General features: G+C 39.6%; 1 protein-coding gene and 3 pseudogenes across 1 annotated transcript; 2 read left to right on the plus strand and 2 right to left on the minus strand.

The window, feature by feature from the left end:
• LOC148723406 (uncharacterized) overlaps positions 1–17,989 on the plus strand; it is a 303,906-nt pseudogene that overhangs the window by 82,990 nt on the left and 202,927 nt on the right.
• On the minus strand, positions 2,049–3,118 carry LOC148723417 (uncharacterized). Its single transcript, XM_088733277.1, has 2 exons — positions 2,272–3,118; positions 2,049–2,105 (listed from the first exon to the last, which is right to left on the minus strand). The coding sequence occupies exons 1-2, from the start codon at positions 2,866–2,868 to the stop codon at positions 2,049–2,051; spliced, it is 654 nt and encodes a 217-aa protein (XP_088589403.1). The 5' UTR covers positions 2,869–3,118.
• Positions 12,062–13,069, plus strand: LOC111334746 (uncharacterized; annotated as a pseudogene).
• On the minus strand, positions 13,211–14,594 carry LOC148723418 (uncharacterized; annotated as a pseudogene).

Here is a 17,989-nt window from a genome sequence, read left to right on the forward strand (position 1 = left end):
ACCTTTAAACTTATGCCATTTAGCAAATAAGTGCATGGCGGACTGGTGCGTTTTCTAGAAATACGCAGATTAACACATTTAGTAGGTTGAAAGAGTAACTCATTACTAACTTACCAAGTACAAAGCCCATCTAAATCACATTGCAAATTCACGAAATCAGACTCCTGATTAATAACCTTATAACACTTGGAATAATCTGCAAACATAGCAAGCGATGCATTTTCAACTACCCATTACCAAAATAATAAAAACAATATTAAGCCAAGTAATGACCCTTGAGGAACACCAGATCCTACATCTGTCCAAGCTGAGTAAGTTCCAGTAACTACTACTCTCTGTTTCTTTCCTGTGAGGTAAGACTGGAACCACTTGAGTAACAGATCCCCAACACCAAAGGTTTTCAGTTTTGACACCAGCTTTGCAGGACATACAGAGTCAAATGCCTTAGCAAAGTCCACGCCGAGTAAGTTCCGTTAACTACTACTCTCTGTTTCTTTCCAGTGAGGTAAGAATGGAACCACTTGGGTAATGGATCCCTAACACAAAAGGGTTTCAGTTTTTACACCAGCTTTGCAGGACATACAGAGTTAAACACCTTAGCGAAGTCCAGACTCAATTCCACAATCAAAGGCACAACCAATCTCATGAAATACTTCCAAAAGTTGTGAAACACATGCCTTCCCTTTTTGAAACCCGTGCTGATAGGAGTACAGGACCTCCTGAACATGTGGGACCAGACAGGTGACCAAACACCTCTCTCGAACTTTAGAAATAATGGGAAGCGGAGATACGAGGCTATAATTTTCAACCAGATCTTTTTTGCCCTCTTTGTGAATGGGTGAGAAATTCGCTCTCTTCCATTCAGTTAGTTGAAGACCTGTTCTTAAGCGAAAATTCACGATAGCAGTTATGGAGGGAGCAAGAGACTGCATATTTCTTTAACAGAATATTGGGCAACATGGTTTTATACTGAGAATAATAGTTAAGGCCAGGTTAAGGTCACTTTATTTTCAATTGAAAAATGGCCCAACAAAATATAGAGACCTTGCATGCCTGGAGTATAATATGTATGGAAATATGGCCAACAAACATAAATAAGAGAAAATTCAAGCATTATTGAAAATATTGTCACATCTAGGTCAGAACATCATCATTTGTGCTTTATGATGGGTACAAGGTTTTCAAAGAAAAAAAACTACCTTTATTTTGCTAAACCGCTAGGGGTTTTGCTGAAAGCAGGCCTGCAGCCCATAGTCCGTGACAGCCCGTGACAACCCATGTTCCGGAGGCCCAGTGTTGATTTTCCACAGTTTTTGTATGGGAAGCCAAACCACTCAAAAGTGGTATGAAATCACGATTGATGATTGAGATTATCGATTCATGATCGAGAACAACGATCGCTGTGGTTGAGAATCATGATTGGTGATCGAGAAGGAAGATCGCTGTGGTTGGGATTAATGATTGGTGATTAAGACTGACAATCGCTATCGTCTGAAACACGATTGATGATTGGAAAAACAGATTGGGGATAGAGAATACCAATCGCTATGGTCCAGAATGTGGCGATCGAGAATATCGACCAATGGGTTAAGAATATTGATTGGTCATATTCGTGAGGGATAAAGAAACTATAACTTACATGAAGCAGTAAAGCCTGGTTAACTCTCAGCAATCAAAATGGCGGCCACCCATAACCTAGATCATAAAGATTTAGAGGATATGGCAGGTTCTACACTAGATGAAGTTAGAACTCAATGTTTTCATGCCTTTCCCCTGGGCCATTATTCTTTCATAAAAAATATACTGTTAATTTTCCCAATCCATGGGGGGGACTTGGGGTGGAAATTTCGGATCTGCTTGGTCTCTGTAGAAAAAAATCTCCCACCTTGCCCCAGTCCGAGCGCATAAATAGTATAAATAGGTCCACATTCGTGCACGTTATAAAAAAAAGCAAGGACTTCACTAGTTCAAAGTCGAGCAACGTTATTTCTTTATGCAGTATTCCCAAATCGTCAGGTAATGTCTCCTATCTTCACTTGTTTCATATTTCATCCTGTGTTATCCATGTTTCCCTCTGTAACCTTCATTCTAGAGACCACTGCCAACTACATGTTTATTACGAGTTTAAGTTCATTAAATTTCTTTATGTCTTCAAATTTTTGCTGGTGCATGGTTAACAGTCTCACTTAGGGTGTGCTGGGCAAAACCCCAATATTTTAAGGCATACAAGAAAGAAGAGAGAGAAATAAATTAGAATTTATAGTATCTTACCCAATATCTCTGATTAAATCTCTCAACGCTACAAATGCTACTGTCGCAGATTTCTTTGAAAGGTCTTAGGTAAATTGGTTTTTCTGTAAACACCCTGTTAAGCATCACTCCATTCAGATCTTGCTCTGGTGCAAGAGAAGGTTTTACAAGAGTTGAATGAATCAGCATAAGGATCTCGAAGTCCATTTTTTCATCAAATGCTCCTTCTAGAGATGCTTCAACTCTATACACGGACTGCTCTTTCTGCAATTGGAAACCGGAAATCATGAAACTGTTTTCCATCACCCACCCACACTTCGTTTGCCTGGGAACCCTATTTAAATTAGGACCAGGTAGTAATATCACATCTCTCATAAATGATCCTTTGACAACAGACTTTCCTTTTCCTTTACCATGGAAAGTGTTGGAACTTGGATGAAGCTGCTTTCTGAAACTTGGCATGTAAGAAAAACTGACAGAAGAGCTTTGATTTGATGTAGATGCTTTTGATTGCTTTTCCGTGTCGCTGCCAAGGAGTGTGGAAAGTTCTGATGCTTTTTGTTGTAGTTCTAGTATTTCCTTTCCCTTTCCATCATCACAAGACGAGTTTGATGCCATCTTTCAAGTTCCTTGTGGCTCGAAAATTCATATAGTACATCATGTAAGGTTTAGTTTTTTATCCCTCACCAATATGACCAATTGATATTCTCAACCCCATTGGTTGATATTCTCGATCGCCACATTCTGGACCATAGCGAGAAGTATTCTCAATCCTCAATCTGTTTTTTCAATCATCAATCTTGTTTTGGACCATAGCGATCATCATTGTCAATCACCAATCATTAATCTCAACCATAGCAATCTTCATTCTTGATCACCAATCATGATTTTGAACCATATATGCGATCGTTGTTCTCTATCAGCAATCGAAAATCTCAATCATCAATCGTGATTTCATATACTGTAATTTCAGGCCGTTTACCCACAGGTAATATGTCGATTTTTGCCTTCACGCGCCACTGCGGGTAATAGGGAGGTGCAGGTTATGTAACAATTTTGAAATCTACGAGCTGTTGAGTTGAAAAAAGTTCTCATGTACCTGCATTTCCACTTCTCAAATGAATTTTATTGTATTAAGACTGCCACAAAGTGACACGAAAACATGCTGACTCGAGTTCATTTCGTGCATAATTAGTTGCACGATGAACAAATTTTTATCGGCACGTGTGTAAACAAAACCTTGATGGTGACAAAAATAATCCAAGGATATCTGGAGCATCTGTAATGAATTCCAGTTAACACGAGCTTGAGCTTAAGGGACTTGTTAGGCCCAGGAAAACCGGAGATATTGATTTATTTTGGAGAAATCAACAAATCAACATGGCGCCGATTGAATGATCGCTCGAATGATCGTTCGCACAAAATGTGCCACGAATTTGCATTCTGTCAAGTGTGAAATGTTGTAAATTCTAGAGCCTTTTTGTCCAAATTTCCTTTCCTTTTAAGGTGCAGGTTATCCACCAGAGCGGGTAATCTGTTGACTTTTTTTTTCACTGTATGCAATAATCGGCCGGTGCGGGTAATCGGCCATGCAGATAAATGGCAGGAAATTACGGTCCACTTTTGAATGGTTTGGCCTCCCGTATTTGTGTCCAGCAGTAAATCCACATGCATGCACAGATCTGCATTGGGTTTGGGCGTGCAAAATGGATGACGGTGAGTTTTAATTCATTTACTATTTAATCATTTGAATCCTTGTTGCACGTTGTTCATTAGTCTCTTTACAGAAACCGATAGCACAATAGAGAAGTTTGATTATTGAACGATGTAAGTTATTTTCAAACCATACTTTTAAAGTGAAAGTATCATAAGTAATGTGCTATGTGAACTGCAAATCTTTTCTATACAGAGACATGTTGATCTATTTACAGGAACTCCACCCCAGAAGGAAAGCGTGTTCTCAAACATTGCTTTCTGGCAATATAAGTACCGTATATATTCATATATGGTAAGCCCCCTGGGCACTTATTAAAGTTTTGGTCCTCAAGGGTGGTGGGCCCTCAAATTTGCACCATTTTTAGCAAGTAGCAGAATTGTAACCATTCATTGAAATTTTTTTGGAAATTACTAAGGAAACTTGGTGTTCGGGTAAGTCTCTTAGTGGTACTTACTCAATTTCAATCTCATTGTCACTAAGGTCAACAAGCAAACTCTGCTTCTCAGTCGGGCGACCGATCGATTTGCCGATGTTATGCTGTCGGACATCAAGTAGGCAGCTCCGTATTGGATGTTGGGTGAAGAAATGCAGTACATTATTCCGAGTGTAAAAGGAGTACTTTTCAATCATTGTAAAAAGTGAAAAAAATCAAACCCCACCATGAAGAAATTCAAATTTGTTGTTTGTGTTGTGCTTAAGTTTTAGCCTTGGTTCATATTTTCTTTTCCTTTGTTTGAAACTCATTATCATACATTACCATACCCCAAAACAAAGGAGAATAAAATTTGAACTCCAAATGAAAGAAGATATTTTATTTGAACCCTAAAGCCTATGAAGTGGTGTATTCAGCAAACCAAATAAATATATTTAACATGTTATTTTAGATCTAAAGAGCAGGAACCAACATGTTGTAAGAATTTTTTTTGCAAAGTGGAACTGTTGCGAAAGTGTCTTTAAATGAAGCTAATTAACTCGGTCTCTATAGCCCCTATGGACAACTAACTAGCTGACACGTACTTAGGGGCATGGAACAAAACTGAATAAAAGAAGCCCTTTGACAGCATGCCTTCTGATATGGAATGACACCAAGGTTAGGTGCTGAGAACTAACATGACTGGCTGAAAATAGAACAACTACCTGAAGGAAAAAGAACTGGCTGAGGTGAAAACAGATCATATCAACTTCAGGTCCACCGAAAATAGGGCCTATTCAATTGCAACAACACAAGTTAAATCAATTTAAATCACGTTTTCTCTGACAGGAAGCATGTCACGCTCTAATTTATCCAAAATAAGGGCTTCATCATCCTTGTTCAGAGCAAAGTTCATCACCAAGTTTGGGGTTTCGGGGTTGTTCAAAAACTCCATGGCATGCTCTAATACATAATAAATCTAGATGATAGCCCCATGATTGTAAACTGGAGTAACTTTGTTGGTTCCTGCTTGCCAATCTTTTTCTCAATGTATGACTATGATGTCCATTTGTGGTGGTCTTTGGTTGAATTCTTTGCGGCAGCCTGCGAACTTTTGCACGCAGTGCTTTTGTTTACTTGTGATGAGAAAAGGGTGATAGGAATCATGCCATGGATAGACTGAAGCGCGAGTTGGCTCTTCTGAAGACTGGGTGGGTGATCGTCTCCATTTTCTCTTTTGCTTGTGGCTTTTCTTCCTTCCAGTCTGTGGTTTGCCCATACACAACACCTCCAATCGTCCTTTGGGACTTGCCTTAAGAAGGCTATTCATGTGCTCTTTCACTTTGTTGTTGTCCTGCACTGCAGCCACAGTGTGTGGATACACGTTATTTGCTTTGTATTGCAGACAACAATCATCACATTGCTATCCTAAATGTTTGTGGGGCTGCACAAGATGGGGCTCATTGAAGGAAAAACTCTTCACAAAGTAACTTTCGTCTCCAGAAAAGGCTCTGGTGACAGGACCACCAGGAACCAATTTGTGTGCTTTTGTTTTGATACCATTTATCGCAAACTCAGAAAACCCAAGTCCTGCCAGACGATCAAGCTTGAGCATGTCTTTGCCTTCTACGTTGTTTCCCTTCATTGATGCTCAAGCATTGTACATTCCAAGTGGTTGGAATTCATATACTGTACTTTACACATTGGGAAAGGCTGTGGTTAGCGTCTTTCCCTTTTTCGTTTTCCTTTCCTGTTGAGACAGATCAGGGTTGATTTGGTGGTCTGCACTCTTGGAAATGAAGGGAGGAAACTCTTCTAACACTTCAGAAGGCAATTCCAGACCAGCAAGGGCTCTTGCCACGTCATCATCTTCTCTCATCACCATTTCTTTCAAATCCAGGATAAAGAAGTCGACATCTTTCCCTTTGAACCCTGTGCAGCTCTTCTACATGACGTTACCAGACTCTGACATGTTCTGTGTGTAGGGGACTTTACTGAACTGCAGAAAGCCTGCAAGCTCTGCATTTCCTGAGATCACCCTGTAACAAACTACTGGGATGATGTAATGCGAGACATATGAGCAGAACTGGTTCATGGCTCCTTAAACCCAGTATCTGCAGATTGTCACCTCCTTTGTAGTAGATTTCCAAAGTTTGTGGCTCCGGATTCATGTGTTGAGGTCAGGGAGGCATTTTGGAGTTCTTAAAGGGAACCTTCAACGTGAGCCTTGGAAAACCTATCTGCCTTGCTTTCTCTCGTAGTTGTTGAAAAGATGATCGGCACATGTAAATTGGTATGCTTGCTGAAAAGTGAAGTCCAACACCTTCTCCAGGTTTATTTCGCCCACCGATCTACAACCTTTTAATGACTGGGAAAGTGAGGAAAGGATCAGGTTCTGGTATGTTGTCAGTACCACCCAAAACGGTCCCAGATTAAAGGTTACGTTGACAGAAAAAACCAAACTCTTCCTGAAATCTTTGCAGAAATTTTTTGTCATTCAGTTGCGTGCGGTTGAAGAGCAGATGTGTGGCAGTACTAGCTGTTTTGATAAACTGCTGGTAGAAGCGTTTGCCGTCATCTTCCATTTCCATGGAATTGAGGGACCAGAGCAGAGGTTCTTCTCTGATGTTACCCATCAATTTAGCTTTCATGTTCTTCACATTATAGACCTGTTTCATGTTCTGTGGAAGCTGAGAAACGGCAGAGGCGCCAGTTAGACCCCCAACCCTTTTCTCTATGTTATGAAAAGCCTTTCTAGCTGATACCACATCATCAGTTTATTTATTTATTTAACTTCCACTGGGTTAAAAGAAAAAAAAATAAGAAGGATAAATAGGCTCGATAGTAAAACAAAAAGCGAAAAGCAAACAGCTCTGAGGAACAATTGCAACAGAGCAAGCTTGAACTAGGTGAAAGTCCAAGGGAAAAAAAAATTGGTAATACAAGACTAATTTAATATGTTATAAACTATGTATATAAAATATGCAAATTCCTAAAATATATAAAATATGCATAAGTATAATAGTTTGTAAGTAATTAGAAGCAACACTGGCAGAAACCAATTAAATTCCTGGTGGCAAAGCATTAAGGACACAAGGACTTCCAAGTAACAACATTGTCCTGATCGAACGTTTCGATAAGAGCTTTTTTGTAACATTTAATTAATGATCCTTTGAAAGAAATAACACTAAGTAAAGTTCTTAATGACAAAGGCAAAGAATTCCATAACTTAACAGTTCTGTTGAAATAGCTATGTTTAAAAAGGGGAGTTCTACATTTCAAAGGCTGATAATCTAAGGAACAACTATTACAAGTAGATCTATTACTTTAGGCTCAATGTTATATATGCCATTAATGGCCTTAAAAAAAGAACTAAATATCTGATTTCATGCCATTACGACACTGGCAATAGGCCATTCTTTCATGACGTAGTTGTTTGCGTCTTTCTGCAAAGCAGTGTTGGGGCAGAAGCAAGCGACTCGCGTAGGGTTCTACTGTGTTTATGGTAGCGTAGCAACAATAATTGTACGTGTAAAATCCCTGTTTTCTTTGAAAAAAGATCGATCTTGCTGTGTAATGATTCGATCTTGCTGCGTAATTGATTGCAGGGCTAGAAATAATCCTGGAGAGAAAGGGTTCTTTAAGATTCCATCTGAAAGGGAGCCAGAAAGATGAAAACCGTGGCTGGATGCGATCTGTTGAAGTGACTTCGACAACAACAAAAAGAGATGGACTCCAAGATTGGATGATCGAGTTTGTAGTGCTCATTTTTTGACCGCTAAGACTTTTCCTGTAAGCTAATAGACTTTTCATGTTTTGATCACGTCTTTTCCAAGATATACACAGATAATGCGGCCTGTTTATGTAGTTGTGTCCGCATTTTGTGTTAGGAAGCCCACACCCTGACCCGTTACATCCAGACTACAAACCTCACTATAAGTTGGGATATCCAGCCTCGATGGATTTAGGCAAAAAGCAAAAAGCTCTTAACCGTTACCTGAGGACTTCAAAGAGATTTGAAGGAAATTCAACGACTGTATTGAGCGTTGAAACTTCGACGAATTGTGCCGTCCCATTGGCAACCCCTGAAGAACAAACATCACCACAGCAAATTCAGCAAAATGAAGACGTAAAGATGGAGCCCAGCAATACACAACAATCGGATCTTCCCAGCTGTGTACGATGCTAAGAATTAGAAAAAGAAAACGCCTTATTGAAAAAGACTCTGGAGGAAAAAGAAAAGGCTGTTTTTCATTTTAATCTTGAGTGTGTCAAGATTGCTGAAGAGAGAGATGGACTACAGCAAAAACTAGACAAAACAAAGATGCCTGTTGTCAACTTTACTGAATCACAACCTAAATATTTTACTGGTAGGTTATTCTTATTATTATATAATTGTGAGTTTGCTGGATTTATTTTATTCGGCATGACTTTCACCCAACTCAGGCCTAAAAGTTTTTTTTCAAGGAGTGCGAAGCAGAGCTCTGTTCCTGTGGATTGTCTCCTTGGTGGCTGCACACAGATTCCCCACCTTCTGTAAGAAGCTGGCTCTAGCTGACAAGATTCTGCTCATTTTCATGAAACTTCGTGTTGGCCTACAATATACAGACTTGGCATTTAGGTAATTACTTGGTACTATGAAATTTTTTTATAATCATTAAATCCCCTTCCCCCTCTTGACCCTAGCATGTTCGAAATTTGCATTTGCACCATTTACTATTTTTATCATTCATTCATTTTCACCTTTAGCACATATTCCATTTGCTTTGCACTATTCCTTCCTTCATTCATTTTCAGATTTGGCATACAGATAGAGCAAACCTCAAAAATCTTTACCCAGGGAGTCCCAGTTCTCGCTAATGTCCTACGATTTCTTGTTGTTTGGCCAGAAAAGGGAGCCTTAATAAGAAATGTCCCAAAAGCATTCAAGCATGGCAAAAGCTACCGCAATACCCGTGTGATCATTTACTGCTCTGAAGTGTTTATTCAGCGCCCTTCCAACCTTCTGGCATGCAACATAACATATTCCTCCTACAAGCACCACAACACCATCAAGTTTCTGGTGGGGATAACACCAACAGGTGCTGTCTCCTTCCTATCACACTGCTGGGGAGGAAGGGTGTCTGATAAAGAACTGACTATCAACAGCGGCTTTCTTAATCTGCTGGAACATGGTGACTAGGTAAGAGGTTTTTGTACAACAGCTATAAAATATTAGGCATCCTATTTTCTTGACAGCAATCAGTGCCACTTGGTTTGCCTTAAGTTTGATAGCATGCTCTTCTGTAACAGCAAGGCTCAGAAATAAAATAAATTCCAAAGGAAGGAGTGTGGTAGATAAACAATTTCATTTGATTTCTTTTAGCCTTGCTATTTATTTTTTCCAAGAACATGGTGTATGGCTGGGGAAATGAGTATACAGACCATGTTTAAACCCTTAGAAATGTGCTAAAGTTACTATAACAAAATGTGTTTCATGACTGGTTGTCACTGTCAAACATGCGGGGTATAATGCATTAGATATTCAACTCTCTGGAACATTTGTTTCAGGTTGTGGCTGACAGGGGTTTTCTTATTAAGGAGGAGATTCTCCGTAGAGGGGCAAGTCTCATCATCCCTTACCTCACTAAAGGAAAGAACCAGCTGCAAAGGACAGAAGTGATCACTTCAAGGAAAATTACTAATATCGGGATACGTGTATGTTGCAATTTTAATTACGTGCTAAAATACATCACAAGTATAAATCAACTGATCAAACAGTTTGTTGATTAATACTTGCTGCCAGGGCAATTGCTTAGCGAAATGCACCATATTTTTAGCATCTTTTAATTGATATTGTGTTAATTATTTTTTCAATTGTTGGCAGAACATCCTGTTCTGATGCCTTAACAAATATATTTTCCTGCTTCTACAGGTTAAGATAGCTATTGGCAGAATGAAGAAGTTCCAAATCCTTAACACCACTTGGCCTCTAGACCTAGTTAAGAATGCCAATGATATTACAGTGATCATAGCTTCACTTGTGAATTTGCAACCACCACTGTTTGGTTGACATGCCATAATTTGTCTTTCTTCTACACATGTAGTTCATTATTTAAAGAAAATAAATTATGCTGTATAGCCAAAAAACAGGCTGTAAAGAAAAAATTAAAATATCATGCTGTAACAACCTTAGCCTAATTTAAGAGTGGTTTTTATTAACTTGAGAAACGAACTTAACCATCTTTAGATCCAATACACTGTCTTTTCTTGGTTCTCTTCTATGCTGGCTTGACTAGGGCAGCTTACCTGTCTAACAGGTTAATAAGAACCACTCTGTTGCATGTACTGTTTACTCTTCCACAATTAGGAGTGTAGGAGTCTCAGTAAAACACTCATTGTGACACAGGTTCTGGTTTCAGTATATCAGGTACACTTGTCTTCCCTGACATTTCCTAAAATTCAAGTACTATGGGCAAATACAAAATCCATTGCTTGCCTACTTTACCAGAGAACCTGCATTTTTCAAAACTAAGAGTAACCCATGGACAACAAATATCTTTTTCCATTTGTGTGGGTGGCCTTTGCATTTTGTTTGTTGCCCCTCATTTCTACAAGTGATTCACATTTATTCGTAATTCAAAACATATTGTGATCATTTTAAGGAAAGCACAAAACAAATTTGATGTCCTAACAACACTGGTACACTATGATTGTACAAATGCTGCAATATTGTAAAGCTACATATAGTACATCTATTTGTTTTCCTGAACGGTGACATACTCTGGTAGGAAATATTTGTAGTAAAAAGCAGAGAGCTGCCTGACAAGAGAGTTCCAGAATTCCCCATCCCACTCCACTCTCTCTACCACAATGCCACATTTAGTATAAACCACAAAGTTGCACCATTTGGTTCCAGTTAATGCCATTTGCCCCTGTATCTGGTAATGGTAATCATGTGCCTTATCCAGTGACAATTTGCCATCCACTTCTTTTAGCATAAAGTTTTTAATGTCCTGGCAGCTTCCAATGGTGTCTTGTCTCTGGCAGAATAGGGGCATGTCACCTCTACTAAGCCCCATGGTTGTGAAGCTTTACAGTCATATACAATACTATCTGGGGTAGCTGCTAAAAAACAATCTTCTGGACTTACATAGATGCCATTTCTGTACGATACACAGTGCTTTTTTTGCACCAGTCCCTTATAAACTTGTAAAGCAACTTCTTCATTTTGCCTTCCCCATTCCAGAAATTTGTTTACATATCAAGTTGGAGGCCTTGGATTTAAAAGGTCGCGCACAACCAGCTCCGCACTCGAGGATGTGAGCCTTGGGTATTTTACCTCAAACCATTTTGGGCATCCTGCTTGCCTTTTAGTTTCTGTACAAAGTTTACATGCATTGTCATATGACAAAGCCAGACTTTGCATGAGCATATGGTCTTGGTCTTGTTTTCTTTCTTTTTCCAGATGGTTTGAAGTCAATCTCCATCACTGGGGCTGTCAATGAGGCATTAGAGAACTTAAGCACCAGGCTATTTTTCGACAGCAATGGCAACCTTAAGTGACTTTTTGTTCCGGTAAGCGTTCTGGAGTTGTCTGTCAAGTCGCCTTCGTTTTGCGTGAACGTGAGAACCTTCATTTTAACGTTGTATCCAGTATGTGAGTATTTTTCCCTCACTAGCTTGTCTCAAACACTTTGTAACATTTTATTTTGCTCTTGTTACCTTTTTAGAATTATTTTCTTTCATGTTGTTCAAATTGTATACTCAAACATAGATAAACACACGGACATTTTCATTTCTCGTAGCTTTGAGCAAAAGATGTCGGCGCCCGCCTCTGATGGAAAGGCAAAGTAAGGCTAACTATTGAGTCTTTCGAAGACATTTCAATGGAAAATATTTTTATGTTTATCTTAATAAGTTTACATTTTTCCTCGACCATCCATCAAATAGATGAATTGTCGTATTTTGCTTTTAGAGCTATGGAGTGGACTGAAGATCATGATGTTATTTTGCTTCGAGAAATCCTGGCGAGCGATTTGTTTTCATTCAAAAAAGGAAGTGTTACCAGGGGAGAAAGGTGGGAATCGATCACAGAAAAGTTAGATCAAGTTAAGACACTCTGTTTTCATCTTAAAGATAAGAGGGCAGTAAGAGACCGATGGGTTCTTCTCCAGAAGAAGTATAAGGCTAAGATGCATCAAGAAGAAACTGCAAGTGGAATATCCGTGGACGATATGTCTGAAATAGATGTTTTGCCAGAAGAACTTGTCGGGAAAGAAGAAAGCTTAAACAAAGTTGGTGATGTTCAGTCAAGAAAGCAAAGAGAAGATAAAAGCAAGGCAGAGGACATAAGGCAGAAAGCTTTAGAGCGATACAGCGAAACGAAAAAGCGCAAGTCAACAGAGAATGGCGACGAATGCGAGGAGAAACCGAAGTGCCAACGGAGAAGTGCTCGCACCGAACCACTAGTTGAATTCATGCAAGAGAAAGTCAAGACTGAGTGAGAATTACGACAACAAGAGCTGGATCTAAGAAGACTAGAGCAAGAGCAGAATCAGCGAGTGATGGTGACTGTCTTACAGCAACAACAAACAAATCAAGCCATTCTGTCGGTTATTGAAAAGCTTCTTGAGAAGAAAGAGTGACATTTTCCCCAAGTATAAACATGTAAAGTCAGTGTTTATTTGTTTCAGAAAAAAGACAGGTATTTGTTGAAATTGATGTCATTATTTACTTGCGTTTTGTGAATTTGAAAACCAAGTTCATTCATTTTTATTGTCACAAGTTTGATCATTTCTGCATTGGTGACCACCAAGAAGAATTCAAGTACTTAATGAATTTGTGTTTAATTAAAATGGCCTTCATTTCTGCTCGGTTTATTTGTGAGAATTTATCTAAAATAATACTGCACTGAAGGAGGGTCTAGACCAAAAAACTCTGAGGTTTTGTTTCCATATAGGCAGGTGACAGCATTATTAAGAAGTGCACATACAAGATACGTTTTTCCCACACTACTCATTCCAATTTTCAGGTTTTTTCTTAAAATCCAAAAACTTGAAGTCGTTGATGATGTCACCAAAGAGCCACTCCACCGTTACTCTAACAGAACTCATGTCAAAATTGTATTGTTCCATCATCGGTGTTAGGACACCATGGCAAAATGGGGCCTGTAGGTGTATTCGCAGCGGATAGGCGGGATCACCATAAACACTCATGGGTTGGCCAGTTGGGGAAAATGCATTCCTTTCCAATTCCTGTAGAAGATTGGAATCTACCAACATGCTTTCATCATGTTTTCTCCCCTCTGCATACCGAAACGGATAAATAACATTAATAATTTAAAGAAACCTTATGTGGCAGCTTATATTCATGGCATCCGAGTGAACATAACTTACCAACAGGCCCATACATATTTCCAATGAGTCCATTTGGTAGAGCGACGGACTGAAACTTGAGGGAATGTACACGTTTATGGCCATTGTACACTATTCTTTGGTGTTGGCCTGGGCGAGAAATTGGTCTGACTGTTCCATCAATAAACCCTAAGCAGTTGCGGAGAGGTGCACCTTTTGCATGAATAACATCTGCATACTCTTGTAGCTTTGGCGGACTCAATATATCAAAATTCCATTGTGAAATACGATGACCATGGCTCAAAAAAATATGATCCATCATTGTATTGGTAATCATAATTATTTCAGGAACTGGTCTTGCGAAACGATGAATCATGTCTGAATAGCGACATGGATACGAGAAGCGCTTCAGAAGCATACAAAGCCCTTCAGTTCGGTGACACGTTGTTCTTTGGGGACAACAAATGGTGTCTGGTAATTGAAGGACATTTGCCAATAACGTTATGTTCTGTTTTCGCACTCTGAACTCCGCTAAACACTCTGATTCATCCATCTGGTCGAAATCAAACTTAAGGTATGAGCTGTAAGGGAATTCTGGATTCTTGGAACTGTAACTTTCGTACAAGGTCAAAAATTCTTCGTCACTGATGATTTTACTATCGTACAAAAAAAGAAGCAGATTTCTCATCTCACTGAAGGATGACATGCTCTCACACAGCTTATCTTAAAAGCGAACAGAGTTTGCTATCAACGTCGCCGCCGCAAACCTCGTCTAGCTGCTTAACGTTTATATATTGGCGGGAACGATGTTGTTCTCTTCCCAGGCTCTTTCGGTCGCTAAAGTTGCCGTTGCCTCTAAAACGACCGGTGCTTAAGTTCCCTATTACCAAAGACTTGGTTCCATCTAACAAAATAGAAAACATAAAACAAGTTAAAACACATTTTTCTTCATGATAATTTTCAGGGTGTGATACAAGATTTTAAGAAGCCAAGATAAAGGATTTGCAGCGAAAAGCAACATCTCCAATTTGGGGCCAATTGTGCTAACAACATAATTTTCAGCACTTCCAACCACCAATGCATGGTTTTGTTTTTGTCTTGAAAGAGTTAATGTAGGCAAAATATCTCCCAGATAATTTAGCTTAAATGCACCTAACACCAAGCAAGAATTGAATCCCTTAAATCTTGACACAATGTAGACACCACTAAATAAGCAAAAATTAATCTAAAAAATCACAATACCAACCAGCATGCCTCACTTGTACATGATGTTTTCGTTAGTCCAATACGAAACCCAACTTCCACTTTAAAGAGCAGAGCGGCAACATGGCTGCATGTCTCTCCCAACCTGCAGCGACAGGTAGAATACATTAGCTACTAACAGTCAAGATGAATCAATTCTGTGAATTGACTTACCCAGCTTTGCAGTCGCAATGGCCGACGATAACCTCGCCAGATTTCTTGCATATCACCCAAGCTAGGTGGGAATCTTTTGCAGAGTCTGCTTGGCCTGGTCTCATGACAACCCTGATGGACTTGGCTCTCCTTTAAAGCTGCTCACAGCACCAACTTTACGAGAAACAAAGTAGTCATAGGCTTCAAGACTTTTGTATGCCTTAAGTTTCTCTCTGGTGAAGGGTGCTGGGCTTTCAATGAGATATGAATACAAGTCGTCGTACGATAAGTTTGGCCATGTGCTCGGTGAATCGCTCAAAACTCTGTGATTGTGCCAGACGTCATAGGGTCTTTTAAAAGCCACAAATGTACCTGTCACAGATACTTGAAGCTTTTCTTTATATCTTTTCCTATCTTCAGTTGACATATATTCGGGAGATTTGCCCGAAACTCGTGAAAATGAAGCAGGAACGCTGTCATCCTCTGCCATTTTCGATTGCTTTCTGCCCCAGCTCGTAACACACATGCTCACAAAACATAAACAAAGAATGGCCTGTAGGTTCAGTATAAGAAGCCTTTCTTTGTAGGGAATAAGGGCGTCAGGATACCCTAAAATATACTTTGTTGTTCTACATTGAACTGCTTCGATTGTTCGAAGACCACCAATATGTAAGGGAGTCCACACCTCGCTGGCATAACCCAGATGAGATCGCACCAGGCTCAGGTACAAGGAACGCTTGACTGTGGGTCCAAAGCGAGGGTCAGATGTTCTGTAGAGAAAACCCAGCAATTTGTTAGCTTTGGATGATATGGAAGAAATGTGGGAACTCCATTTTAGATCAGTATTAAGAATAACTCCTGCATTCACTATTTGCAGTTGTAGCTCATGACTTACTTGGAAGCCTTGCTCGAAGGTACTGTCATTTTGTAAGCCTCGTACACCTGAAAGAAATTACTAAAAAATCAAAATCCTTCCATCTTTGCGATCTAAAATATCGCCAGAAATTACGTGCAATGATCCTAGATTGCTAATTTTTCATGTTTATAGGAATATATCATCATTTAATTTAAGGACTGGAAGGAATATACTCACGTTTTGTGTGGAACATCAAAATTGCCGAACCCACGTTCTCGACGCGACTTGACAACATCAGGACAACGGTGTGAGCATGCGCAGTATGTCACCTCTTTGAAAATTTACTTCTGATTGCGTCTTAAGGCCGTCGCGTCTCGGATGTTAAAGTCCCTAGTGACTGACGTTTCGACAACCTGTGCGGAAGTCATCATCAGAGTCAAGTGAATGATTGTTGTCAGTAGAATGTTCTTATTCCAGTACGTGTGAAATGATCGGTTGGTTTTGCCGTGATGTTATTGGCTGTAAGACTCAAAGACCGTGATTGGTCTGTTTCCACACATCGAAACAGACCAATCACGACCGACTTACGTCACTTGACTCTTACAGCCAATAACATCAGGGCAAAACCATCCGATCATTTCACACGTACTGGAATTAGAACATTCTACTGACAACAATCATTCACTTGACTCTGATGATGACTTCCGCACAGGTTGTCAAAATGTCAGTCACTACCACCGACAACAGTCCTTCTCAGGACTACACTCACCCAGACGATCAGACTATACCTTCACATGTTACCCCGGGGTTCAAGCCATTTACTGCATTTGTTGGGTCTCTTTCTATGGAGGCCCATTCTGGTCAAAATTGCTTTGTTTATTTTATGGTAAACGTTGAATTATTTTTTTAGTGTCAGAAAATTATTTTTGTAGTGGTTTTCAATTATCAACTAGGGTTTTATTATTTTTATCCAAGCTGTAATTATTTGTCACTAATTAATTTTTGCTACATTTCTTTATTTTTCTCTATAGTGTTACATTAGCTAAGCTTATGCCATGGTCTAGCGCATGTGCAGAAAAGGGACTAAGCACATGTTTTGGACACAAAGTTTATATTCCTTGATCTAAGATAACTAAATAAAATTACCAAAAGCAGCAAATACTTTTACATGGTGTCAGGAGCGGGATTGGAAAAGAAAGGATTTTCACTGTTGATGTGGACAACAATTTAGCTCAGGTGAGTGGCGTGAGTCTTAAAAGCTTCAACGAACGAGTGAAACAAACAACATGGCAACTGCGTCCTTCATCGACAAAGGCTCGTCAATTGACTGGAGTACAGACGAAAACCTCTACAGCCTGTTCAAAATGTGGAAACAAAGATGTGAATTGCTATTCACCGGGCCTATGGCTAAAATTGACAAGGAAATCAAGTGTAAACATTTGTTGTACTGGTCGGGAGAGCAAGGTATCGAACTGTTCAACTGCTGGGATCTGTCTGCAGACGAGCAAAAAAAGCTGGACAACTACTGTGAAAGATTTGAGCACTTTGTGAAACCACACTCAAATGAGTTAATAGCAGCGTGGGAGCTTTATAACCCTCGACAAGGTACTCTCTCTCTTGAGGAATTTATTGTGAAACTAAGAATTCTTGTGAAGAAGCCAACTATCCAGCTGAACACAACGCTCGTTTCCTTAGAGATTTTCTTGTACTGGGTATGAAATCTGACCGTATATGTAAGGACTGTTTCAAGGTTGGAAATACTTTCACGTTTAACACAGCTCGCGAGATGGCAGAAGAGTCAGCAGAAAAACAGCTTCAGTTAATGAATACTGAAGTACACTCCATCAATGCACCTAAAGGATACGAAGGCCTCAAAAATCAGCGACAAAACACTAGTTCAGGCAAATCGCAGGCTTGCAGGAATTGCGGTTGGGGTCCTCATTCCAGAGATCAGTGCCCAGCGAAAAACGCAACATGCCATTATGGTCATAAAGTAGGACACCTAGCTAAGGTATGCCTGTCAA

This window comes from Stylophora pistillata, chromosome 9 (genome assembly GCF_964205215.1).
Source record: "Stylophora pistillata chromosome 9, jaStyPist1.2, whole genome shotgun sequence".
Lineage (NCBI taxonomy): Eukaryota > Metazoa > Cnidaria > Anthozoa > Scleractinia > Pocilloporidae > Stylophora > Stylophora pistillata.

Excerpts from the sequence above, each read along its gene's own strand:
- LOC148723417 (XM_088733277.1), bottom strand. The coding sequence starts at position 2,868 with ATGGCATCAAACTCGTCTTGTGATGATGGAAAGGGAAAGGAAATACTA. Across the intron at positions 2,106-2,271 it reads GATTTAATCAGAGATATTGG|TTGGCAGTGGTCTCTAGAAT; the intron begins GTAAGATACTAT and ends ATAAACATGTAG.